The following is a 26,037-nucleotide window of genomic DNA, read 5'->3' on the forward strand; positions in this document are numbered from 1 at the left end:
AGGTCTAAGTATTCTTTATAATAAATTCTATAAAAATAGGGGTATTAATTATTATAAGTCTTCCTTTAAGGAATTATCTATAATCTTTATCGTAAAGTATTATAGTAATAAGTATTACGTAATTAGATAAAGTATAAAAGTATAGTACTATTTACGTCCTAGCCCTCGGGATATTAATAATATATAGGTCTATTATTAACCCTTTTAGGTTTATATTATCGTCGTCGTAATCTAGGTTTTAGTCTTCTCTAGGACTATTATAGTATCGTATAGTAACTCCGAGGGTATTTAATACTTATAGTAGATAGAGGTCTATCTAATTCGCGATAGAGGTAGCTACTAAGTATAGGGATACCCTTAATTATTAGTTAATATACTATATATTAAAGTCGCTTAGTATAAGGTAGCGGTCGGGTAGGCTCTATATCTCTAGGAAGTTAATAATATCGCTCTTTCTCGTATCTCTATAGATATATAGGAGCGTAATACCTTAAACTTTAATATAGTAGATATCTTAGTATAGGGGGTCTATAAAGTATAGGGGTTTAGGGGTATTAAGAGTTTTCTTAACGTAGGTAATAATGCGAGGTCGAGTATTAAGAGAATTCTAATTAGTGATTAGGGAATATATATTATAGTTAGGGTTAGTCTTCGTTATATACTTAGTAATTAAGGTCTAGGGTTTTTAAATTACGACGATATTAGCTTTTTCCGCCTTAGCGAGGCCTAGGGCGATATCGTAGCTCTCGTTACTTTTATTAGTATTTACTTAGAAGATCTTAAGTTATTATTTATTTATAGATAGGTAAGGTAATTAGTAGGGTACTTAGGAGTATCTCGTAAATAGCTTCTAAGTTATAGGGGATATCGCCTAGAATTATAATAGCTTTATCTTTATCGATCCTAAGGTATATCTCCTTCTTAGGTACTAGCGTTATTAGGGTCGTAATTAACGTAGTCCGGTTATATACGTAGGCTATATAGGTAATCTCGATACCCTATTATTAGATCTATCGTCTCTTAGCTCTCGATAATCTAGAGAGCCTTCCGTTCTTAATACTTAGTTTAACGGGGTACTTATCGTAATTACTCTCATATAAGCCTAAGTAGTTAATATATTACAGTAGCTCTATATATCCTTCTATAGGGTATTTCCCTCTATATCTTATATATAGCTATTATCTATTATAGGTTCTAGCGTACTAATTATAATAGTTATTATAGTATAGGGGTAGCTTATTCCTACTAAGCTATCGTAAAATTAAGCTATTAAAGAGTCGGAAAGGGTTTATAAACGTATTACTATCTAGGAAAGATATTATCTATATCTACTTATCCTCTAATATCATCGCTTACGTTACCCGGTATTATATAAGTTCTCTTAAAGTAGCTATCTTTACCTCCTCCCTTATAAGCGAGTTAGTATCGATATCCTAATTATTATAATCGGTTAGTATTCTAAGGACGTTCCGAACTATATATATAGCCTAAATCTTAGGTCTCTTAATACTTATTATATTAAACTATTTAAATAGCTTAGTATTATTAATAAGTATAGTCTCTCTAATTCTATTAGTTCTCGAAGTAATCGTAATACTAATCGGAATCCTAGTTACTTAGATAATATCCGTAACCTAGAGCGAATAAGACTAGATAATATAGCAACGGATAATTACTAAGTCGATACTTCTAATAGCCTCTAGGAGTCGGATAAGGATCCTATCGTTATAGGGTTAATAAGGGGAGGGTTCTATATTATCGGTATTCTTATTAAGTTTAAGTAGCGTATTTCTACCTCGTATATCTCCTTTACCTATTATAGTCTTCTAAGGGCCCTTAATCGTTATACTTTATTTTAGGGCTACGGGGGCTCTATATAGGATACCTAAGATACCTCGGTTCTTATCGAGTTAATTCTTCCTAGCGATATTAGCGTAGGTCAGTCTAGTAGGGGGGGGGGGTTATTATTTATAGCGTTAGAGTTTATTATACTTTCTAGTAATAATATCCTCTAACGTTATCGCTAGTAATCTACTATAGTATCCGATTATAGTACTATTTATCTCATCGTAATTAAGGTCTTCTAGGGTCCTTTCGATATTATCGATAAGAGCCTTACCGATACGTATATATACTAATTATACCTTCCGGAGCTTTATAATTTCGCTTATTATAGAGTTTTCAGGTAGTTACCTTAAGGCCTAAGGCTAGCTACTAGTTACGTTAATAGCGGTTCTTCTCTACGTAATAAGAGGTATAGGAGAGCTCTCCGCGACGCATTTTCTCGGGGATCTAAAGGGTATTAAAGGAGGGCCTTTAGAAGTAGTCTAATTAGGGATTCTGAACTATAAGGTCCTCTACGCAGCGCTAAGGGCGCCTACGCGCCTCGTAGGAGTCTCTAGAGGAGACTCCCCGAGTTCAGAGGATATACTAATAAGGGGAGATAGCGGTTACTAGCTAATAGATAGGTCTAGATAAGGGGTTTAACCCACTTTTCCAGAAATTGAGAAGTATAAAGGAAGGAAGGTTGTTCAGGTTGCTATGGGAGTGTGGAGTGATGCATAGGGGGGGTAAGGTTTTGGGTGGCCATACGATTTTGTATCGCCTGAGGTTATCACGATTACCTAAGAAAACCAGGAGGCAGGAGGGCCCGGGGACATGGGCCATGGGGTGCAACTGCCGGGCAGTGTGACGCTGGTGCCGAATATTCCTCTGTTTAAGGTACGTACCTCAAGGTGGTATCTAGGTAGGTAGGTAGCTACTGATATTCTTTACACCAAACTCCATGAATGCCTTGTCAAGGGTCAGTGCGTTTATATAATAAAACCCCCTCCCTCTTCCATGATCCTTTTCAAAACCCTTCAGTTAGCAGCATCAAAGAGACAGCTGTCCACGCGAGTTCGCAGACTTCAATGGACCCCCACATCGGGCGCTCCGGCACCTTGCACCTCATCTGCACCACGCCACGCACCACTGCAGGGGACGAATGGCTGCAGGAATGACGGGCCGACATTGGTGCGGGACAAGGTTCATACTTCGCAGAAGCCATTCCTATCCGTTGCTGTCATGGGAAAACAGTACCCCCTACGCGGCCAGACAGCAAATCAGCAAGAAGGCAGCCGAGGTTGCGCGGTGGGTGCCCGATGCGCCTGCTGGTCAAATTAAACGAACTGGGCGAGTCGACGGTATTTGATGCTCATGCGGGTCACGGCGCCACGAGGCCAGGTCTGGAAGGGGCGAGGTCGGCCTGTGAACAGGAATTGATTGTCGCGTGTATTATAGGAAACACCCCCAATGGAAATCCCCTCCAACAGCGTCTTTGACACTATTTCGTCCGCTCTGTTCGTACAGGTGGTTGTGAAAACACATCTGAGCACAAACTTCAACCCCTTCGTGGCCACACCGTCAAGCAATGCCGGCCTTGTCCTTCAAAAAGGTTCCTTCTCTTTCCCCTTGGGTTCTGCTTCTTCGACTTCTGAAAATAGAATGTTCTGTTGCAAGTCTACGCCATGGGCTAGCGTGCACAGGTCGGGGTTGAAAGCAAATCCCTCCAGGCACTCTGCTTCTAAATTCATTAAGACAGCACTGGACTCATCCTGGCCGTAACCATGGGAGTCCAGAAACTGACTTGGTGTGTTTTCACCGCCGTCATTGACGTGGATAGACTCGCCAGCAGCGAATCGCGTGTTCTCAGCGGTTGTGCTGGGGGGTCCCACTTGTGAGAACAGATCAGGGGATGTGGTTTGCGGGACCCCTCCGGTTTCCTCAAGTGATTTGATGAATACAGAGAATTTTTCTTTCATGACTGCCCTGCTGACGTCCTTGATGATTTTCCGAACAGAGAGGCTCATTCTCAGGCTCGCTTGGTAGTCTGAGAGCTTTCGGTCGATTTCATAGGGGACTGATTCAGAGAGATGACCGTGCAGCAACTTGAGGAGATCATCGTTGGGTAATGTGCTGGTCACTGGCACGTCGCAATCTATATCAAAGTCAGTAGGGTTTTTGTTACCACCTTTCGTTGCCAAGCGAGGTAGGTGTCGTACATGGTGACGGTACCTCGGCTGAGTTGGGGAATAGCAACTTCCACAAATTCGTCCAGAGCTCATCGTCTGGCTTTTTTTGGTTCCCAACTCTGCGTTTGACCTTTCTCTCGGTATCCCTACTGATGCCAATCGATGTGCCAGGATCAGGCACTTTTTCGCATAACGGCTCGTGACAGAGATGTTGGTCTAACTCCTCTGCGAATTTGAAAGTTTCAAAACACCGCGGGCAGCGCTCATGCACATGGTGGGCATAAATGTGTTCCCTGTATTCTGTCAGTACCCCGTCTCGAAGTTGGCAGGTAAGTCTGTGGAGTGGAGACTCGCGGCAACATGGGATTGCATACTTGACCCGCCGCACGTTTGGCCAACTATTTTTGCAGGCTTTCGGCAGCAGGTTAGGAGGGTATCGTTTCGAAAATGGGCAAGCATAGATTGCATTGCCTTCGCCCTTTTCGTACAACTTCGGACGTTTGCCATGTCCGTTATCCCGCCCCTTATCGATGTCCCGACCATCGGCCCCACCATGGCGCCGTTTTCCGTTGTCGGCTCCGCCAGCACCGGAGCCGCTCGAGAGCCCCGCGCACTGGAAATTTCCACTGCTATTTCCTGCAGGCGTGTTGCTGCCGGTGGTGTCGCTCGCCACGGACTTGACCCAGGCGTCCACTCCGGACGGGGTCACCGACGTCTGCTCTTTGGCCAAATCGAAGGGGTCGGGCTCGGATTCATTTGATTTGACTTCGTCTCCGTACATGTAGTCGTCATCCGACTCATCTGTTGTATCAGACATGATTTCGTCGTGGAAAGCTTCTTCTTCAGAATCTATCTCCATGGGGGCAGGAACAGACGATGCACGGGTTGCCGGGGAGTGTTCACGGGACGTTGCCACTGGGTCGCTTGCAGATGCCGTCTCAGACGTGCGCTCGGAGCTCGTGAGAGACGCTCCAAGTAAGTCATGATTCCGTGCATCTGTTTCGAAAAGCATCGGCACCCGATCGGCGGTGGGCCGCGGGTCGCTGGAACTACCACTGGGCTCCACACGGGCTTCCTCAATGATGCTGAGGGTTCGGCGTCTTTTGGGCTCAGAGCTAGGCGATCGATCGCTCATTTGCCCTTCAGTTCGACTTCTGGTTGGCATGGACCTCGTAGCCACAAGAGTACGGCCTGTCCGCCCGAAAGCTCTCACGACAAGCCCTGCCTCAACGGGTCTGCCCTGGATGGCGGAAACTTTGATGATCGGAGAAACAATTTCCATGGCTGGAGTGCTGGTTTTGCGCTTAACAGGAAGGCTCAAAGATGAGACTACATTGAAAGTTTGCTCTGTTGACTGATTTTCAACGGTCACGCCAAGAGTGGCTAAAGCGTCCGGAACGTCACTCATATTGACGTGTTGATCCAGTTGACTACGTCTCCCCCGAGCCTGCGACGAAGCAAGACTAGGTGGTCGAGGCCTTCGAGAACCCTCGTTCTCCTCTTGCAGATGCTGTTGATCGCATCGACCATGAGGCTTGGCCCGTGCAAGACGGTACAGGAGCTTTTGCGCCATGCTGTTCGACGTAAGTGGAGTGTCATTGTCTCTGACATGATGTTGATCTGCAAGAACAACCAGCTCCGATATTGGCTGTATGCCGTTCGCGAACGGAACAACGTGACAGCTGCAATCAGAAGATGCTGCAGAGGCCATGGTTGAAGCTCGCGATGGGGAGGTAAAGACTTCGGAGACGTCGGTCTTGTCTGTGCAGTGTGTCGACCGTCGTGTGACCTGGCTAAAAGTTGACATGTAAGACGACAGGCTGAGGACTGAATCGTTACGACAAGAAAGCGAAGCTGCCATCTTCGACGTTGCAATGATCACAGGCCCGATGCCGGCGTTGACCATATCACTGCGAGGGGCTTGATCGGTCTCGATTCTGAGCCTATATCCTAGTCTGCTCAGAACATATCCTGGAAGACGATGAGCAAGGAATCATGGCAACAGGACGAGAAAAATACCTTTGATCCTCAGTGAATCGGAATCACGAAACATATCTTCTGGCCCGGCAATGATCGTTGTAGAATGAGACAGGTCGACACACGGTCTCGAGATATCAACCGCGACAACTTCGGGCGAGACAGGGAGAGCTTGGGCGGCCTCACCTTCGCCGTCCGTCCTGCCCTCAGTACAAGTATCCCTCATTGGAAGGTCGAACGAGGTAGCGGCTGATGGACGCCTTTCGGATGAAGTCGATTCCAGGTGCTGGGTGTCTTCCTTTGGAAGTCTCGGGGTTTTCTGTTGGCTTTCGGAGTGGTTTCTGAGTGAAGAGCTTGGGTTGCTCTCCTCAAGCGCTTTTGGCGACTTGGCCGAGATGGTACGGTCTTGGGTAGTAGTCATTTCCACTGGGGGCGATGGGGCAGATCCTCCTGTCGCAGAACGCTTTTTGATGCTTCCCCAAAGAGATCGTTTGTATTTAGACGTCTTAGATTTGAAACGGTGTCGGAATCCTTGATTCCGGGTTGACAAGCCCTTTTGATGCCTTCGGGGTTGTTGTGGATCGGCAGGACTGGTGGCGGTGTCCATCATGGCAGACCTCTGTGCAAGGTGACCATAAGAGTGTAAGCGAAGAGCCAAAACAAGGAACGTACACGCTAGAGCTCACTGGTATTTTTAGCTTGCCAGATGTGTTATTATACTTAATTGATTCGGTGAGCGCTGATGGTTCTCTGACAACGGGAGGTTTGTGGCGCCCCGAAATTGATGGATGTGAAGGTTGACAACTTAGTGAAGAAAAGACGAGGAAGATAAATGAAGACACGGGCCATCGAGAAGAGCCATATGTGGTTCGCGCACCATTCTGTGCCAGGCTGCATGGAATGCGCGATAGACTGGGCGGAGGAGCCTGGCCAACAGGCCCAGGGTGCCTTGCTGCACAATCAGTGAGATCTACTACACATCCTGCTAAACCTGCAGAGCCAAGACTTTTGTTTTGCAGGAGGTGCGAATCTGGCAAAGAGTTGTGGGAGACTCGCAAAAAATCGGCGTGGCATAACGGTGCTGCCTTTTGCTGTGCTGTCTTTTCCTCGACCCGGCACTAGTACTCGACTAGCTTTGCAACACGCTGCCATGGTGCCATTCCCACGATCGCAAATCTCACTGTGCTTCAATGACTCTGCAAAACCGCCTTCAAAAGATCAAATGGACCTCATAATCAGGCATAAAAGAAAATTATCATGGTGTCCAGTGTCATGTTCGGTTTCTCTCCTGATCATAAACCATCATCATCACCATCTGCACAAGCATCACCATCAGAGCCGGCAGCTTTTGCACAGGCATCCTCCCCGACAGACCACCACGCCCACACATACACCCATTTTCTACTTTCAACATGCCGCACAAGACTCCGCGCAAGTCCGCCCGCAAGTCCTCGCACAAGGCTTCCAGCCACACCGAACTCAACCTCGACGCCGTGAGCGAGTAAGCCCCCTTCTTGCGTGCCGGGGAAAGGCAGGGCTCCCTCTCTGACAAAGCGTGATGCAGCCAAGGTGTGGGTGACGCCCAGGTTGCCCAAGAGGCTCCCCCCAACAGTGCATCTATGGAGCGCTACCTACAAGAGCCGAACCCAGTAACTGCCAGAATCGCCCTCGGTGGTGGTGAAGAGGTGGAGTGGCGTTAATATAGGTACTTGATTGGCGTCTGGTGCACAGATGGGGCGGCTAGAATGAGCCAGCTCATGAAAGACGGCACACAGGGTGCTGGATGGTGAGGTCGGGTTCAACGGAGGCCTCATCGCCTCGTCGCCTTGACAGCTCGGTCGAGGTAGATCCCAGGGGATATCACGGCGTTGACTCAAGACGGGGGTGGGCGCACGATGACGATTGTGAGTTAGAATGAGGTATCGGTATGCACCGCCATTGAGATCAAATCGATACCTTTCGTTCCTTTCTTGTGCATCTTCACTGCAAGCGTCAAAGATGTACTTATTAGCAAAAGGCTTTCTTTCTTTCTTGGGAATCAATTGGACATTATGTATCCCCACTTGTCCCAGGACACCTGACATTGCCGTACGGCCGAACCTCCTGCCTGCATGCCCCCAATTGGACGGTTCTCGCTGGTCTGGCTTGTCTGTAATAGACCTAAATGGCCGTCTTAGCAGCTTTAAGGACGTGCCGTCGTGGGTAGAGAAGCCAACACAGAGTTGCTTTCAAAGGACTTTATGGTGATCAATCAATTTCCTGTCTATGTTAGAGTTGTATTAGATAGACTTCACTTCTTACGTAGGCCCTACCCAGAACTTTGGCTTTGCCTAAGTGCCCGACATGGTGATGTTAGTGCTTGATTTAGAGCAGAGTGACGAGGTCTTCCACACGTAATCCACAGGCAATAGGATATAGATAAGGGGCCGGAATCCATTTAAGTTCTGGCCCTCTGCAATCCTTATATAAGAGTTCTCATAGTCCTTGGCTCCCAATCTGCCCCCTTGCTAGGTGGCACCACAGAGCCACATGACAGGTAGATCCAGTCGTGTCCGCGATGCGAGCTGATTGTGGAGTACTCCAGCCTACGTGCTCTCTGTGATCGGTGGGTCCCCGTTCACTGGTAGCTCGATCACATGGCCCATATGCAACATCAATGCAACATTTGTTTATCCAAGATGGTGGTCAATATATACAGGTGAATCCTAAGAACAGGCATAACGTTCCTATGTACACGCGTCTCAGCCCGCGCCGGGGATCATCACACCAAGGCACGGCCATACCAATCCGCCTAGCATTTAAAGGCACTGCGAGTACCAAGCGTTCTGCGCCTGGCACGTGTACGGCGCAGCGCAGACCTTGGGGCCGGTCCAGCCCTGGCCGCCGCACTGGCCCCAGCGGACCTGGGTCGGGCCGGCGGGCGCCGTGGTGGTGGTGGGCGGGGCGACGGTGCTGGTCGTGGTAGCAGGCCTGGAGGTGCTGGTGGTAGCGGGCCTCGAGGTGCTGGTGGTAGCGGGCCGGCTCGTGGTCGTGGGCGCCGGCGGGGCGACGGTGGTCGTGGGCTGGGGGCTGCCGTAGAGGGCGTTGACGCGGGCGGCGTGCTGGAAGACGAGGGGCTGGGCCTCGGCGTCCTCGAGGTAGATGGTGAAGCCGTCGTCGTGGTTCTTGCCGTACGAGTAGCCGCCAAAGCCAAACTGCCAGTAGAGGTCGGGCATCTCCTCGCGCAGGGAAATGTCCTGCCAGCGCGAGAGGACCTCGACGCGGCCGAAGGGGCTGGTCTGGCCGAGGTACTCCTGGCGCTTCGAGGGCGTGAGCCAGCCGTACTCCTCGTGGATGACGGGCTTGCCGGCGGCGCGGGCGGCGACGGCGTGGTCGACGATCCAGGTATCGGTCCAGGCGGGCGTCTTGGACCACCAGTCGGGGTACGAGTGGAAGGTGCCAAAGTCGACGTTGGGGAGCTCGAGCTCGGCGTCAAAGTCGTTGCCGTCGGAGCCGTTGTACGCCCAGTCGGAGGAGGCGCGGTTGAAGTGGCCCTCGGTACCAGTGGTCACGAGATGGTTGGCGTCAATGGACTTGATGTACGTCGACATCTCGTCGAGCCAGTCGATGATCAGGTCGGTCGTGCAGGCCGGGCCGCGGGGCAGGTTGCGGGTGCCATCGGCGCCGCAGCGGGCCTCGTTGGCCACCTCCCAGGCAAAGATGGCCGGGGAGTTCTTGTAGCGGCCGACGACGGTGGAGACGTAGTTCTTGAAGGCCGTCTTGATGGCGGGCAGACGGTAGAACTGGGGAGATTAGTATGGAACCACAGAGAACCTGAGGGCAGCACTCACATCGTCGTGGTAGCGGCCGCCGCGGTTGACGGTGTAAACATCCATGCCGCCGTAGTCGGCCCAGTTGTTGGTGAGGGCCAGGATCAGCTTGATGCCAGTGTCCTCGGCAGCCTTGACGACAATGTCGAGAAGCTTGAGGTCGATGGTGACGGTTCCATCGGCGTTGAACTTCTGGAAGATGGTCGCCTCACCTCCGGTGCCGTAGCGGGGCAGGCCACCAGAGATGGTCGTGGCGTTCTGGTCGTGGAAGGCCCAGGTTCGGATGACCTTGAGGCCAGCGTCGAGAGCGGCGTCCATGCCGACGACGACGTCCGAGTAGTGGTCGGTGCCCCACTAGTGATGCTCATTAGTACCTTACAAAGCCATGGATCAAGTCTAGCTTGGAGGCTTGCATACCACATTGAAGGGCCAGTAGTAGGCGTTGCTACCGGCGAAGATGAAATCCTTGCCGTCGACCTGGAACTTGTTGCCCTTGGTCGTGGCGAAGCCGGCAGGCACCTGCGCAGCGACCTGCTGGCCGGCGAGGGCCAGGGCCAGAGCGAGAATGGAGGAACGCATTTCGACGGTGAGAAGGATGTCTCGAAGAGTGGTGGCTGTTCTCCTGGCTACGAAGATGCAGTAAAGAGATGCTCGCTACCAGTCGACGCCCATGCTGGACGGTATTTAACATGGCCTTTGCCCACTCTTCGTGAGGGCATTCAGACCAGAAGGGGCAAGCCCGGAGACGGATGAGCCGGACCCCTCGAGCGTGGCCGATCGCCAAGCCGAGCGGCGATGGGCCGTCATCCTGCTTTCGGGGGGCACGGAGGAGGGCGGCCGGCTTTGGTAGACTGATGGTGGCGGAGTATGAACTCAACGGGGACTGGCGAGCGACTGGGGCTATCGCTTGGTCCCGGATCTGCAGGGTTGGCGCAGGCTCCATGCTCTCGGTGGGGATGAGGCCATGAGGGGGCGGTCTTGGCGCATCACGGTGGTGTGGTGGCTGCTATGGGGTTGGGCGATGTTGGTAGGACAGTCATTTGGGCGTCGACTCCACCAGGGATCGGGGATGTTTGGTCGAGAAGGTTCAGATGAACGGGTTTCTTATGGGCGGCTTGGTGTCGATCTTGCGATTTGTCTGATCGTCTGTTTCCAGACAGATGGGAGTGTCCATTTCGTAACCGTTTTAGTTTTCCATCCTTGAATGCGAACATTCAAGGCTCGCATCGGTATTCGTAGCAGGAGGTAGGTAGCTAGTCCACGATAACCTTGGCGACGATTGGACATCGTGACAAGTTTGCAGGGGTATTGACTCATGTCGGGCAAGGCCCAGAAGGGACAGCGGGAGAGGCCGAATTGGCGAGTGAAGCCGATTTGCGCTTGGTACAGGCAGTACTTGCGAGATGAGGCAGTTTGCGCTCAAAAGCAGGCTGACGTCGCTGAAGCAGAGAGGCGTCTTGGGAATGGAGGGCGTTGATGAAGTATTAGTAGCCGGGTGCCCCCCCAGGGGCCTGACATGCCAACCTCGAACCATCCCACCTCGGATGCCCATCAGACACGATCCAGATCGGTGTAGCCCAGGGTCCTTGAGCTTATCGTTGGTAGCGAAGTTTGACGGAGCAGATGACGCTGCATTGGCTTGCCATTGGGCCGGGACACCTAGAGCATCTGGGATCATCATGCTCGTTATCGTCGGCGGCAGGATCCGTCGGACAGGTGGATAGGCCGTCGGTTAGGCAAAGGGACCGTCGGACAGTAGTCGAGAGGACGGGAGTCTGGACCCTGGATCCGATGCGTCTGGGGAAGGATGGAGCGGAGAAAAATGCTGGCGTGTGACCTGGTGCCTGGCGGCCGCCCGGTGAGGTTCGGTCTGTGTCTGGTTGGGCGGGTTGGCGGGACGTTCAGGGCATCGTGGGCAGCCCCAGCAGGCCTCTCGACAGCCCAGGCAGGCCCTCGAAGCTGTATCCGGCTTAGTGGGTTCGGCTCAAGAGGCCCGCGTCCCCTTCTGGGTTAGCGCTGCCCTGTCAAGATTGCGCTCCCCGCTTCGATAAGAACACGTGGAGATGTTTGGCGATGCGATAAGAGAATAGCGCGATCCGCGAGGCTCCAGATGCTGAAGAATAAAAGTGCCACGCCGCGCTGACGCCTCGGCGTGGAAGGGCTGGCGTGTTCTGGAGCTCTGCGACTTCGACTCAGACTGCGACTGAGACTTGCGACCGTGCACCATCTGCCAAATTGATCGTCGCCATCGCATAACGACCCCTCATTTGCGCCAATCTACCACCGACACTCTCGATAGTACCTCCTTTTACTACCCTCATTGCAACCCTTCCCCGCCCCCGGTGCCACAGTCAAAATGGTCGTCGCCCTCCTCACGAACGCGGCCAACCGCGCCATCGACATCGCCAACACGCTCGAGCCCCTGCAGCGCATGGGATTCCTCTGGACCTGGTGCCTCGGCGGAATCCTCTTCGCTGTGCAAATGTCCCAGATTGGCGAGACGACCCAGTGGACCAAGCTGACCCGTGAACAAACGTGCGTGCTTCTTCTTTCTGTCCTGCCAGCCCCGGTCCAGCGCGAGAAACCAGACTGACAGTTCGCAGACCCTACTGGCTCACCTTCTACGGCTTCCAATTCGTCATGCTCACCTTTGGCGCCTTCCCCGTCTTCCGCGACCGCCTCGACGGTCTCTGCTTCGGCTACGAGGAGAACGTTCTCAACGGCATCCTCATCGGCTTCATCACGCTCGAGGCTGCCCTCGTCTTCTACGCCACCTTGCACTTCCTCACCCGCGGCGGCCGTGTCGCCGCGCAGCCGAAGAAGGCCTAGTCGGTGGACGATGATGACGATGCATGCGATGGTCACGACCATGACACCGGATGGGTAGACGGACAAGTGTGACTAGATGGAGGGTTGCTGTGGTCGACGAAGATCGATGCACTCCCTGATCTGGGCCTGTTCATAATTGGAGATGACTGAATATACAGATCTCATACTACATGGTACCTTGACGTCTGCGAGCCTGGATGCGTCGTGTGCGCCAATCCTCTAGTACTTTGGTTGGTCGACAATCTCTATTGTGCGTCCATTGACATGGTTACTGCTACATGACCGACTGCGACTGACTCGCCTGTTGGGCGTGCAAGTTCATCCAATGGAAGCGTGGAAATACATGGCGCTATCGTACCAGAACCCCAGCCAGCATCGTACTCCCATCAACGGCTCATCAGAACTTGAACGAGTCGCAATGATCCATTTGGAACACCATGTATGCTTAAAAGGCTCTGCAACCAGACCGCCAGACGTTATCAATATACGCAATGGGGCGGCCTGATATTTCCTCTTCTCAAGATTCGACATACTAGCGAACAGCTATTAGATAGAAGACAGCCAGATACATCATGAATTCCGTGTCTTTGAGTTCAGCCTACCCAACCCTTTATTGCGGCTACTGGCAACCGGGGAGGTTGCTGAGAAGGACAGCAATATCGCGGTTCCTGCCCACATTCCTCAGCGGCGCACTTCGGTTATTAAACAGCAATTCAACCAGCCCGACCGTGATATCGTTCATCGCACCCTCAACCCTCCTGCCGTCCAGCGTGCCAAATATGGCGTCCACCCGAGGCTGCGACGCCGCCGGGACCCGATACGCCGTCAGGAGCAGCGGTATGTCGGAAAAGGCGTAGTGTTTGGTGCCCCTCATCGCCGACTGCATCTTGGCGCCCTCGAGGTTGCCGTAAAAATCCTCCCAGAACGGCACCGGCGCCGAGTCGTTGCCGATGGATTGGGACACGAGCACGAACGGTTTGCCCTCGAAGCCTTCCGCGTCCACCGGGGGGAGGATCGGGCCGTCGAAATTGATGCCGCCGACGACGCGGGCGTCGCGGTGCGCGGCGGCCGCGGCGGTGGCACCACCGAACGAGTGCCCCGAGACGACGATTCTGTGGGGGTCAAAGGTGCCGGGAAATCTTCCAAAGAGGAAGTCCGTGAGCGTCTTGTTGGAGAGTTGGGAGATGAGGAAAGCTCATCAGCAGTTCGGACCTGGGTACATCAACCTTTGTGTTCCTCTTGTGTCTGCTCGCTGTAGCAGTGGTCTTTTGGGCTGCGGATGACCTCGAGTCCTTCCAAAGTGACTGTAGAATTTGCTAGCTCCGGATCAGATGAGAATGCAGCGCTTCCGTCCGGGAACTCTACCACCGCGGTCTCGTAGGTGTGGTCGAGCACTAAAATAATATGACCCAGGCTCGACAGCAACCTCGCCATCGCACTATACATGAACCTTGTACCGCCCAGACCAGGCGAGAACACAACCAAAGGGAATTCCTCTTTTTCGGCGGTTGCATCCAGGTCTACTGTCGAGATGTTGCAGAATGCCATCTCAAAAGACGAGACCATCGCTTGCGGTAAGCCGAGCAGCTCCGCAGGCCTCGCAAAGACGCTGGCCGTCAGAGGAGGCATGTATGGCACTACCTGCGACTCGCAAGCCATACTTTGATTCGATTGGGAGAAACACTGAGGCCATGAACCGGCGCGTTGTATTGGCCTCGGGCGCGAACGGGTCAATGCGATTTTGGTCAACGAGCTCGATATGCTCGATGGCAACGCCGTAAGGACTGGGTGGCTGGGGAACTTGAACGGCCCTTGCAACCTCGAAGACGAATATAAAGCTTAAAAGAAGCATTCTGATTTTGTAGTGAGAGTTGATTTTCATTTAGTTGTCAAGGGTGTTGTTGTTGGTATTGGTCCCACTGGTGCTGTTCGAGCTCGTGCTTCTCAAGCCATCAATGTCGTTGACCTTGTGTTCATCCATCTTTCCAGCAATATATCGCACAACATGATGTGATTGTTGAGCTTTCGCAATTCATTCGGTGTCAAGAGTTTCAGGCTGGCATGTCGCAACATTGAGAAGCTAGTGGTTGATTCGTAATGCTCAGCCACTGAAGGATCACGGCGCCGAGAATGACGCCCTCGTTGAAATGACCTTTTGGCAAAACCTGAACCCCCCAACCCGTTCACCTGCTTCATTCGGCATTCTGTTGCCTGATTTCCTTCATCATGATATCATGTGCGCACCACCGGTGGTTTGCAGCGAGGGCGTAGCAACAACACGTCACTGCTTCTCAGCACGGAGGGCCGCGCAAGCTCCCACGACTTCTTGCTGGAGAAAGCGCACTCAGATACCAAAACCCTTTACGGAGAATCGTTAGGGTCAGGCACGCGTGGCGGTAGACGCGCAACCCGAGAGTGTGAGATCATATGTCAGATCACGGCGTAGGCAAGTTGTGATAAGCCAACACGTCACTAAATGAGTTCTTGCAATCAACAAAACTGCAGACTTGAAAGAGTAGGCCATTTCTTGTCCTGCCTACGATTGGTGGGATGCAGGTTCCCAGGGATGAACATGATCAACGCAGGCACCAGACTATCTTGTGCAAGGGAAGGCAGGAAAGACAAGGTTTTGCAAGCCCAACGACATCTTGATGAGAAGTCAATTTTCATAGGAGCGGGGTTGTAACAGCAAGTCCCTAGAGATCAGTCCAATCCAGTGGCTTCTTTAGCCTTCCGTCGTGGACTTTCACGTTTGTCACTGTTACGGGCTAAACTCGTTGACGTTGTAGAAGCCTGGAGCCTACGCCGTTCCCCTATGAATGCAGCCCATTGAATCAACGATGTTGGTCCAACAAGTATCTTTTTGACTCGATTGAATAGCTGCCGTAAGGCACTTATGACTGTTTGAGGGCTGCTACCGGTCTCTTCGGGGCCGACGTAACAGTCATCGACGATCGACTTGACCATACTACTACTGTGAGATCCCAAAACCGAAATTGAATATCAAATTTGACCACCCGGCATCAGTAATCAAAATCGCACGGCTTCATTTCTTCGAATCTTTAGCCCAATAACGCGCCCATTCGAGACACTTCACTCGCTTCATCACTCCTGTCATGCAGATTTCGGGACTCGCATTCAGTTGGCTTAGAAAATCCAGACTTACAATTTCTCTTTCTCATGTAGCTTTGTAGCTATGTCCTTTGCCCGACTCTTAATCGTCGTCGTACATGTATATTCTCTGAATGACGCAGCGCTCTACGTTCAGTGAACTTTTTTCCAAGGTCTGAAGTAACCAAAAGAGAGGACTGAGCCCAGCGTGGAAGAATTTATATGGTAGTCTAATGGATCAAGTCTCAGGGAAAGGCGCCGACTGCCTATCGAGAGACCCTGAATAGACAAACAATTGATCCCTCACTTGGGGTGCGAAGCTTCTTTGACACTCTTGAATCTCTTAGCAAGGTCCTTCTGGAGGGCCGGTCGAGTAATAGTTCCGTTTATGGTGGCTTTATCCTTTCAGTCGCCGAACATGTCTTCTAAGTCCAGCCTCTTTTAGTTTCTGGCAGAACTTCAAATCCCTGCAACCTTCATGGCCTAAAGCTGGATTCACAGTACAACCAATTTCGAACTGTGCACAGAAAAGGCATCGTGAAATGGGGCATCTTCTCAACTGTTTCACAGTAGCTTTCGATTTTTACACCGCATGGTCAGTGCTCCAAGTCCTACGATGATTATCCCACAGTACCAGCTCCTACTCATCGGCAGGGCTGCAGAGTCACTCTTGGCGCCATCTGCCGAGCTTTGGTCCGTCCAATTGCTTGAATCGACCATGTGAATGAGACTAAAATAGATGGACGCTCAGAATGAGGGCAGCAGCATGAAGGTCGTGGTGCGCCACCTTGATCGCCCTGTCCACTCGTATCTGCATGTGCGTGAACAGACAGGAAACAATGGTGCATATTGCGCATCCCCTTGCTGATCATGCGGCGGCTTGCTCATGTACTCCGCGATGCTGCTCTTCGCATGCATCTTGGGTGTGGCATCCATGATCCGGCAGAGACGAGGATATATCGCGACAGCGGAGTTCAACTGCATCGGTGCAAACATCGGCTGATGTCGAACACCAGCCCTTTTCAGCCTCGGGTCATTGCTGCGCATCTAGCCATGTGTCTTGCGAAGCATATTACAGGTCTCCCAAGTGGCGGCAGTTGAGGCGACTGTCATGAGAAACGCACTTCTCACTGTGTACCAGATTGCTAGCCTCCCTCAGAAGCAGCGTCTTGGCTGCTGCACAGCAATCGCGTCTCCGAGAAACCGCCTGATCGAGCCAGCGCAGCACGGCGAAAACAGGGGGACACGGCTGGTGCTGCTTGCGGTGTTCCTAGAGTGGGTGGGCGCATGACACAAGCGTTGACACAGGCTCACACAGGCGTCGACACGGGAGCGCAGAGTTCAGGTCCGTGGGACGACGGCGGTCGTTGAGTGGACCAGACGCCGCGGAACACACGGGTACGCGTGTCGGGTTCCTCGTGTGACGTTGATTCTCGCGATCGGCCATTTGTCCCTTCTTCCTTCGCGACACGTCATTTTCGAGGGTCTAGGGAGCCCCCTCCCCCTCCGCCGTATGTTGTCAGTGCCTATTCGCGTATGGTGGGGGCGCAGTCGCAGGCGCAGAGGCCTAGATGGAGCTGAAAAGCGGAAGACGGAGGTTATGAGCGAATAGAATGGCTAGAGATGGCAAAGTGCCGAACAGGCGACAGGGGGCGCTGTTGTGGTCATTGCACATGTAGCAAACTGGAGGAGCCGCATCCATGAGTGAGACGACGGCGTGCGATGAGACTTTCCGTCGAGGTCTCTCGAAGCTTTATGCCTTGGCACTTTACTTGCACTTTGCCATGGGCTTCTTCTGTCATGCCGAGATGGACAACCGTGGCAGTGCGTATCCCTGTGCTCGCAGGCTGGACTGCCGATTGGGTTGCAATTGATCTTCGTTTCCAAGGGGGGCCAAGCCAGCGTCCCATTTGCAATCTCTCCCTTGTCTCCTCCACTTTAGGCCCCCAAATGCCAGGAGGATCCTATGGATCACTCTCCATTTAGAGTGCGAACGGAGTGGGCCATGACTGTTGTTAGTGAATGTTTTCGTTCAGGCTTGGCGGGTCATAATCTGGCCACTCTGCCGAAGCCTTTGACCCAAGGAGCCCAGGAGTTGGGATGCATGTCAGATTTTCCGCACACGGCCCCAGCCAGGCGGGAAATGTGATAGGGGCCACGCAAACCTGCCGGAGATGCTGAGCTGGACCGAATTGAGTTGACGGACATCATGCTAGACGGACGTTTGCCAAGTGATGCGGGCCGCGCTCACGCCTGGACAAGGCTGTCCTGGGATCTATTCTATATGGAGTCCTGGACTTAAGTTTAGGCTCCAGCGATTCGACCAGGACGCCAGATGGAGGCGAAAGCAGGGAGCCATACAGACTCGGAGCAAAACAGCATGCCGAAGCCGTTCCTAGTACACATGTGCGACCACACGGGCTGTACTTGGTACGGACAGAGGCATTGATTGACAGCCGTCGCGACACCGGATCTGTCTGATCGGCGTCAACATCTGCCCTTCGAGCAGCATAGCCTAGGCTGACTTGTTTCGTCGAGCCCAAGCCGACATCACTCCGGCCCAGAGCTGACGACAACAAAACTCCCCCAACCCACGACAAGAGAAACTCAAATCGCATGCATCCACCTCTCTCGCAACGTCCCCCTAAACGGCAGCCTGGAGTACCGGTGGAGCACTGCCGTGTTTTCCACATGGCGGAGCCTGTTGTTGGTCGTTGTTTGCGTGGCCGAGCCTCCCATTCCGCAGTGCGAAGCATGTTTCTTCGTCTGTAGCCCGCTTTCCACTGGCCGCCTCGCCCGCACCATGCCCGAAATCCTGCTGCCTGTCAGGTGAGACGACCATAAGTGATACACTGCGGTACTCACAGTGTGACCACAACTGTTGACAGGAGCTGGTTCTACGCCTGTAGCTGAGCTGGCTCCACGCCTGTCCTCTTGCCGGCTGCCATGGACGGTCTGTTGGGCACATGGCAGACCGTGCCATGACGGAGGCTTTGTTACGTCTTTTGATGTCGATGTCCCCCCCCCCCCCTTCCCAGCTGTCTGGTCTTTCTTCCTGTGCTACACATTTCCCTCTGTTTAGGTGCTCGTCTGTTCCGAGGACGGCTCGTATGTATTGCCCTGACTTCTTGCGGCCCATGACCCTTGCGAGCCTGCTACGCCCCCTGGCATCGACATGTCACCGAGCCTCCAACTGCCATTGCTAGATGGTGACGAGCCCCGCGGCGAGTACGAGCCACTACACCTCAAAGGCCGCCCCAGCAGACCCCGCGAGAGGAGCCTTCTCTGGCTCAAGGCCATTACGACCGCCGTCCTCGTTCTCATCGCCATCTTGGTCTTCTTCTTCCCAGACGACGCCCGACACTACCTTCACCTCCCGCCTCCCTCCTCAGGCCATCACACGCCAACCCGCGACCGCATCCAGGACATTGTCACGTCCATCATCGGCAGCGCGCCCTCGCCACCGCACAACACGACGGCGGAGACCATCCCCAACACGGCCCATTTCGTCTACATCCTCCAAGACCCCGACGCCGACTTCCACTTTGAGTTCAGCCACTACCTCGCCATCTACGCCGCCGCGCACCACTGGCGCCCCGACACGCTCTACTTCCACACCAACGCCCGGCCGGCCGCCCTCGACCGCGCCCGCGCCGGCACGTCCGGCCGCTGGAACGCCCTGATCCTGAACCTGCCGCGCCTCACCGTCCGCGCCGTCACCGTCCCGACGCACGCCGGCAACGGCGTCGCGCTGACGGGCATGGAGCACAAGTCAGATTTTGTGCGCGTCAAGGCCGTGCACGAGCTCGGCGGCGTCTACGTCGACTGGGACGTCCACGCGCTGCGCGACCTGGCGCCGCTGCGCGGCGCCGGCTTCCGGGCCGTCGCGGGCCGGCAGAAGGAGGGCGACCTCAACAGCGGCACGTTCCTCGCCGCCAGGGGGAGCAGGCTGACGCAGCTGTGGATCGAGGGCATGAACGCCGCGTACGACGGCCAGTGGGAGACGCACAGCAACGGCGTGCTGACGGCTGTTGCGGAGCGGCTGGTGCGGGAGGAGGGCGAGGTGCTCATCGTCGAGCGGGAGGCGTTTGCGCCGGGCGGGTGGGGGACCGGGGATGTCGCGGAGCTGTTTGCGCCGCATTTCGGCGAAAAGTCGAATCTCGACGGGAAGAGGCAGGGGGACGAGCTGGGGGTGTTTGACGAGGGGCCCGGCGTTGTGGGGAACAACCCGTTGTGGGCGCGCGACTGGTCTTTTACGTATCTGCTGCATGCGTTCCGCCCGGGCAGGGCGAGCAAGAACCCGTGGGGGTTTGAGGCTATAACGCCGAGATATGTGTTCGAGAGGCAGAGCAACTTTGCGAGGGCTGTGTATCCCGTGGCGAAGGACATGTATGATCGGAAGATCATCCAGCTGGATGACTCTCACGAAGGGTGAGTGTCGAGGGGCAGTGTATGAGCGTGCACAGATTGACTTATATACCCTCTTTGAATCAAGCGTGTTCTTTCAATTACTTTTGGCTTTATTTCGAGTCTTATGCTATGGTGATGAAACCTCACAGGCGATGACACGATGGTCTTGAAAGCTTCATCCTGATCCAGACCGCCCAGACATCCTCACTCAACGCCAACGCCGCAACAAATCTCCATTGTGTTTCTTGAAGTAGAGGAAGAAGCATAGTCCATCGAACAGATTCGTTGGGGAAAACGGCAGACAAGCACACGTCGGTTCAACATCCATCTCAGCCCGCACACATGAAGTACCTGCCCACGCCATTGTAATGTCATCACTCGCATAAATCGTGTCTGGAAATCAACTGCATGCGTGGCTGGGCAGGTATCGAGCTCGCAAATTCTCCCATGCCCTCCCCAGCAACGGCGTGCGCCATATCGTGAATCGCCATGGCAAGCTGTGCCGCGTCGCATCAGTCTGACTGCTCGAGCTATGGCGCCACATAGCTCAAAAGGAACGCAGACCGAAGAACCAGCTTGGGGGACGGGTCGAGGCTCGTGAAAAAGAGGGCCGTGGGGTGAATCCCCCACGCTGCGTCTTGTTGTCTGCGTCCGCTGCCCAATGTGCGCTGACAGAGGGTCGAGAGCCAGGAGACGCCGTCTGTGGGCTTTGCGGTGTGCTTGAGGGCGTCTGGCTTGTGATTTCGTTGCCGACGACAAACGGCAAATCACCAGGCTTGTGGTCTTACTTGAGACGCTATTATGTCTCGTTTCTTTAACGATTGGTTTATTTGCGCTTTCGCTCGCATACAATGTTCACCTGCAGCGTGGTTGTCTCTGGTGTTGTGTTGTTTTTGAGGGTGTGCTCAGAGGTTGAGGAGCCGCTTGTTCGAAATGAAGCGTGTCAATCTAGTCTTCCATCATGTATTGCAGACTATGTGGCTAGCAACGAGACTTCTCCTTCTAGAAGGGTGGTGACATCTATTGGGTTGGTGGTGTTCCGCCGAATGACGACAATGAAGCGTTGCCGCGACTTCAACTGAAGGCTGAGGTGGGGACATGGAACCAACAACAGAGCGACACTCCGCTTGCGGCGCTCAGTCTTGACGGGCGTGGATGCGCTGTGGATTTGTATAGCCGTATTGCGCCGGCCGGATGAGCGAGGACATGTGGTCCAAGAGGCCGAAAAAGAAGGGGAACGGGAGAGAGGAGATGCTGTTGTTGTTTGCATGGCGAACGACATGCGATGCGTCACCTGGATAGAGTTCTTCACCATGTTACTCAAACGTCAATACGGTGCATCTGGTGAATCTGGTGAATCTGGTGAATCTGAGTTGTCGTCTCATTAATTTAATCAAGCGCAATGCAGCAAGATATGACCATAGCCTTCGGCAGGAAAAGTCATGCTCGTGCTACGCTCGAATGGTTGCTCCCCTGCGTCACAAGAATGGCATGAGGCACACTGCATCGCACGAATCTCACGAAATTGAGCAGCGGGCAACGGTAGCAAAGGCAACTTCAATAGTATCATCGCAACGCGAGCGTCTCGCGCTCTTCGTCATAAGGTCATGATAAACACCAAACGCCATGCCAACCCCGTTGTCCGACCATGTGAGTGACGCAGTTCAGAGGGCGCGCACTACTCAAACGCCCTGAGCCAGCCCCGCGTTCGAAGCGCTCTCGCCCACCTTGACCTCCTCCTCGGGCACGCCGACGCCCACGCTGCCGGCGATGCTCTGCGCGCCCATCGACGCAGCCGTCATGCTCCGCTCCCTGTCGCCGCCGGGCCTCTGCGGCGCGGGGCCCGCGCTCGTGGTGCCCCCCGTGGTGCTGACGTTCTCGCTGCGGCGGCGCTCGCGCACCAGCCGCTCGAGCTCGCGGATGCGGCGTCTCAGCGCTTCGTTCTCCTGCAGCGCCGTCTCGAGCTGCTCGCGGTGCAGCAGCGTCTCTTCGTAACGCACGGTGCCAGGAACGTGGCTCGGCGACAGCGGCTGCTGCTGTTGCTGCTGTTGCTCCTGTCCAGCCAGGGTCGCGAGGCTGCCTGCGCTCGTGGCGACCTGCGGCGGGACGCGCTGCGAGGAGGGAAAGTACCCCGGGCCTGCGATGACGTCGGCTGCCGCCGGCGAGGTGCCGGCGAGGCTTGGGTGCGAGGCAGAGCTGTTCTGGCGCGAGAGCGAGACACCGGGGGCTGACCGTATGGGGATCGAGGTTGTCGAGGCGTTGGCGGAGCCCATGGTTGCCATGAGGCTGCGGGCGCTCGTGCTTGACGAGGTTCGGTTGTGGCGGCGGCCGGCCGTCGAGAAGCTGGCGCCGGAGAGGAGGCCCGCGTCGACGGGGGGTGTGGGTTGTTCGGTGGCGGTGTTGCCTGTGGAGGTTGACGACGCGTTCGAGACGGTCGAGGCATTATGGGCGGCCCGGAGTAGCTGCAGTTCGCGCGTCAAACGATTGACCTGGGAGCATGATGGTTAGCGGCATGATGCTCGTGACAACAGACATGGTCTGGGGGACGGTGGAGCGTACAACGGCCTCCTGCTCTTTTTCCAGCTGAATGTGCAGATCAGCGGCTGTCAACGGCCGTGGATGACGCATGGGTCCAGGACCCGACACGACACCAATGTCGGATGGAGCTGAGACATTGGCCGTTGTCGGTTGTGGTTGGCCTGGGGGAAGGTGCGGTGATGGGAGCGAGGCATTGGAAGCGCGGCGAGGCTGGTTGACGGTTGTCTGGTTCGAGGGCAGAATGTCTAGGGTGTGAGCGGGTAACTGATTTGATGACGGTCTTCGGGAGCTGGTCAGCGCGTGTGGCGACGCGGGTACCGAGTTGAGGTCAGGCATCGTGAGGCAAGGCCGGCGATTGATCAAGGTGGCGTGCTATGCGGGGAGAGCAGTCGCGGGGGTCGGCGATGTCGTGCTGAGTGATTCGGCTTGTCGAGTTGCTCTCTCTTCTGCTATGATGCGAAGTCACAGACAAGGGACGCGGTCTGAAAAGGCAATGACGACGCCAAATGGGCACGAAGCGGGAAATGGATGGTTGGTGAAAGCAAAGGTTGTTGCAAGCAAAGGTTGTTGCAACCAAGTCAGTCGGTCGTTGGTCATTCACGAGTCGAAGCTCTTTCCCCACCTCGAGCTCGGGTCCCACCACGGCACTGGCACTGGCACGGGGCAATGACACCCCGCCATGGCCGTCCTGATCCTTCCTCCCCTTGACCCCTTGACCCCTTGACCCTCACCAACCACCTCACTGGAAATGATGAATGGCGGTGTTTTTGCTCTGCTTCCTGCTCTATTCAACCTGCCCCTATCCCCCCACCCCAAATTCCCGTGTGCGACCCTTGGCCCGACGGACGACCCTACTATGATCACAACGCTCCTCTCTTCACAAAGCCACAGCCCGACCACCCTGACCACTCTTTTACCCTCGAAACCCTACCGTTGCCTTTTCGCGATCGCCTCTTGTGCCATGTTCTGTCCCCAGATGGATGGACGGAACTGTGTCTCGCGAACCAGACCATATCAAACGGGAGCTGGACTTGGCCAGGGGCACGCATGATAGTTTTGGAAACACGGCGCATATGCGCGAGAGAGAACACACGCAAGAAATCACCTAACTTGAAGAGCCTCCTCGACGAAACCGTTGGGCAGATTGCTCGGCGCAAGCTTCAGCTCACGGAGGCCCGTTGCATCCGTTTTCCTGGTCTTGAGGTAAGCATGTTGATCGGTCTTGGCTGTCCATGACATGACATAGCACCATGGTACATTTTCTGCACCAGCCCGGCGGACATGGCAATACAGAAAACACCCATCAAGCATGAAGTCTTCCCACGTGGTAACGTTGCTCATGCTCTGCATCCGACCTCCTTCGACAACTTCTTTGAACGAAATGGCTTAAAGTATCATCGTCATGACGAGAACATTCAAGCTGGAGAATTGGCCAGCGATGGCCATAAAGGCTCAAACTACACCCCTCATTTCTGTATATGAAATGAATGTCATTTCCTTCAGGCATCATGAAGGCCCGGCCGACGTTGACAAGCCTGCGTACGCCTTCTCTGTATCGCATCGTAAGGGCTGGTGTATTGAAAACAGGCGTAGCTCATGATGATAACCACACCTGACCTGTTCAACCGGCGCCCATCCTACCGTCATGCGAGACCGGCTTGGACAGAACCATGAGTGCAGCCATCGTACACAAAACGTGGCCGACTTAATTCTTGTAGGCGTTTTCCATGATCCGCACACTGGAAACTACAGTGTGAAGAGTGCTGTCATCGGTGTAGTGCAAGCCTGACACTGGAAGAAATCCTCATGTCCCGCAGGACATCCACGCCGCCGGTGTCATCTTTCATCAATGGTACTGGCTCCGGTGCTAGGTAGAGGACCATCCGGAGCGTGCCACGGTACGAGAAAGCCATTGAAGATGAAGCGAGCGACTTTGTGCAATGGAGCCCGTTCACTGTCCGCTGCAGAATACTTGCATGTATGGATGCAGGCACCGAGGAGAGTGGTGCCTAGAATGTGGAGCCTGAATATCAAGCTCATAGAGCACAGTCAGAAACACCTCTACAACCAAGCGTGAATGGTTTAGTGGTAAAATTCTCCGTTGCCATCGGGGAGCCCTGGGTTCGATTCCCAGTTCACGCACAGCATTAATCTTTTGCTTTTCCTGGATATGCATTCCGGGAGACCTTTTTGTCGTCATGTCTCAATGCTGTTAAGACACATCCAATTGACAGGAACTCCAGCGCACATCTTGGAGTGCCAGTCTGATGCATTTACATTATGACGTCAGCTGACACGCCTTTGTTCCTGTTGACCGCACGCGTCAGGTCTCTTGGCGTACCTAGGTATGGTAGCAGGTAGCCGGCCGGTGGTTGGTAAGTCTACATGTCACATTATCCTACACGCAGATTTATGACGTCCCCCCCTGGTGCACCATGGCTCTGACGTCCCTCTGGCTGCGCTGTTCAGTTGAACCCTTCTCTTCTCCAACAAAACTTGCCGCGCCCACTTTACAAGCTCATCTTGGATCATCCATCTCCACCCCAAGCATTTTGTCATAGACAGCCGCTTGCTCTTTTCTTCGCGCATCCACTCATGGCTAAGCCAAAGACGTCCGATTGGATCAAGTACTATGGAAAATACGGTAACGTCGTGTCTTGCCTCGTGTGTTCATGCGAGGCGCCTACTGAATATTTCGCTGTCTCGTAGCCCATGTCAAGTTGAAGAGGGCTGGCCTATGGACGCTGGTTTATCTGTGTCTACCGTGTACCCTCGGCCTGTCTGCGATGTGGACGGATAACGCGCCATGGTGGGACTTGCCGAAGAGGCCTGATGCCGGTGAGAGGGAGCACGCTCCGGCAGGGTCTACGAGGGAGGCGTAGGGCGGTCATTCGCGAGGCGGTCACCTGAGAACTCGGTCACGCAAGGCAGATACAGATCGCCCGCGCCGTTGACAGCGTCCTTGAGCAGAGACTTCCATATGCAATCTCGCGCAATGTGCCAATCGACGTTGCAGAGAAGCTGGTCATGGCGATTGTGGTTAGCCACTGCTTTCATGTGGCCGACCGAGATGGGCACCCGGGCGGAAGGGCGACGACTGCTGTGTTGTTTGACATCTCGGCTTTGACATCTTCTTATGAGATTTCGCCATGTCATGACACTCCAAGTCACGATCACGATGCGAGACGTACATGTCACAAGTATTAATATGTGTGCTACTGAGAAAACGAGTCTGTTAGTAGATGTCGCTCGACATAACACCGTCGACGATGACTGCCAAAATACATCCCTAATTGAAGCCATCAAGTCCTAGAAAACGTCTCTTGCCGGCTGCATCATCTCAAAGCTGG

At 53.9% G+C, this 26,037-nt stretch overlaps 7 protein-coding genes and 1 non-coding gene across 8 annotated transcripts; 4 read left to right on the forward strand and 4 right to left on the reverse strand.

The window, feature by feature from the left end:
- Window positions 1-4,229: 4,229 nt before the first annotated feature.
- D7B24_002248 (uncharacterized protein) lies at window positions 4,230-5,148 on the reverse strand (the record flags this gene model as incomplete). Its single annotated transcript, XM_028636461.1, has 2 exons — window positions 4,230-4,306; window positions 4,566-5,148. 2 exons carry the CDS (start codon window positions 5,146-5,148, stop codon window positions 4,230-4,232), a joined length of 660 nt encoding a protein of 219 aa, XP_028491363.1.
- A 2,254-nt stretch (window positions 5,149-7,402) lies between these two features.
- Window positions 7,403-7,690, forward strand: D7B24_002249 (uncharacterized protein; the record flags this gene model as incomplete). The annotated part of the gene is made up of 2 exons (XM_028636462.1): window positions 7,403-7,491; window positions 7,555-7,690. 2 exons carry the CDS (start codon window positions 7,403-7,405, stop codon window positions 7,688-7,690), a joined length of 225 nt encoding a protein of 74 aa, XP_028491364.1.
- Window positions 7,691-8,788: 1,098 nt separating this feature from the next.
- D7B24_002250 (uncharacterized protein) lies at window positions 8,789-10,378 on the reverse strand (the record flags this gene model as incomplete). Its single annotated transcript, XM_028636463.1, has 3 exons — window positions 8,789-9,772; window positions 9,821-10,153; window positions 10,217-10,378. 3 exons carry the CDS (start codon window positions 10,376-10,378, stop codon window positions 8,789-8,791), a joined length of 1,479 nt encoding a protein of 492 aa, XP_028491365.1.
- A 1,777-nt stretch (window positions 10,379-12,155) lies between these two features.
- On the forward strand, window positions 12,156-12,628 carry D7B24_002251 (uncharacterized protein; the record flags this gene model as incomplete). Its single annotated transcript, XM_028636464.1, has 2 exons — window positions 12,156-12,334; window positions 12,403-12,628. The coding sequence occupies 2 exons, from the start codon at window positions 12,156-12,158 to the stop codon at window positions 12,626-12,628; spliced, it is 405 nt and encodes a 134-aa protein (XP_028491366.1).
- Window positions 12,629-13,247: 619 nt separating this feature from the next.
- On the reverse strand, window positions 13,248-14,287 carry D7B24_002252 (uncharacterized protein; the record flags this gene model as incomplete). The annotated part of the gene is made up of 2 exons (XM_028636465.1): window positions 13,248-13,793; window positions 13,913-14,287. 2 exons carry the CDS (start codon window positions 14,285-14,287, stop codon window positions 13,248-13,250), a joined length of 921 nt encoding a protein of 306 aa, XP_028491367.1.
- A 4,627-nt stretch (window positions 14,288-18,914) lies between these two features.
- On the forward strand, window positions 18,915-20,174 carry D7B24_002253 (uncharacterized protein; the record flags this gene model as incomplete). The annotated part of the gene is made up of 1 exon (XM_028636466.1): window positions 18,915-20,174. One exon carries the CDS (start codon window positions 18,915-18,917, stop codon window positions 20,172-20,174), a length of 1,260 nt encoding a protein of 419 aa, XP_028491368.1.
- A 1,657-nt stretch (window positions 20,175-21,831) lies between these two features.
- On the reverse strand, window positions 21,832-23,023 carry D7B24_002254 (uncharacterized protein; the record flags this gene model as incomplete). The annotated part of the gene is made up of 2 exons (XM_028636467.1): window positions 21,832-22,638; window positions 22,709-23,023. 2 exons carry the CDS (start codon window positions 23,021-23,023, stop codon window positions 21,832-21,834), a joined length of 1,122 nt encoding a protein of 373 aa, XP_028491369.1.
- A 1,735-nt stretch (window positions 23,024-24,758) lies between these two features.
- On the forward strand, window positions 24,759-24,829 carry D7B24_002255. Its single transcript has one exon. It is a non-coding gene; the product is annotated as a tRNA-Gly (tRNA).
- The last annotated feature ends 1,208 nt before the right edge of the window (window positions 24,830-26,037 follow it).

This window comes from Verticillium nonalfalfae (genome assembly GCF_003724135.2).
Source record: "Verticillium nonalfalfae strain VnAa140/NRRL 66861 chromosome Unknown scaffold_151, whole genome shotgun sequence".
NCBI lineage: Eukaryota > Fungi > Ascomycota > Sordariomycetes > Glomerellales > Plectosphaerellaceae > Verticillium > Verticillium nonalfalfae.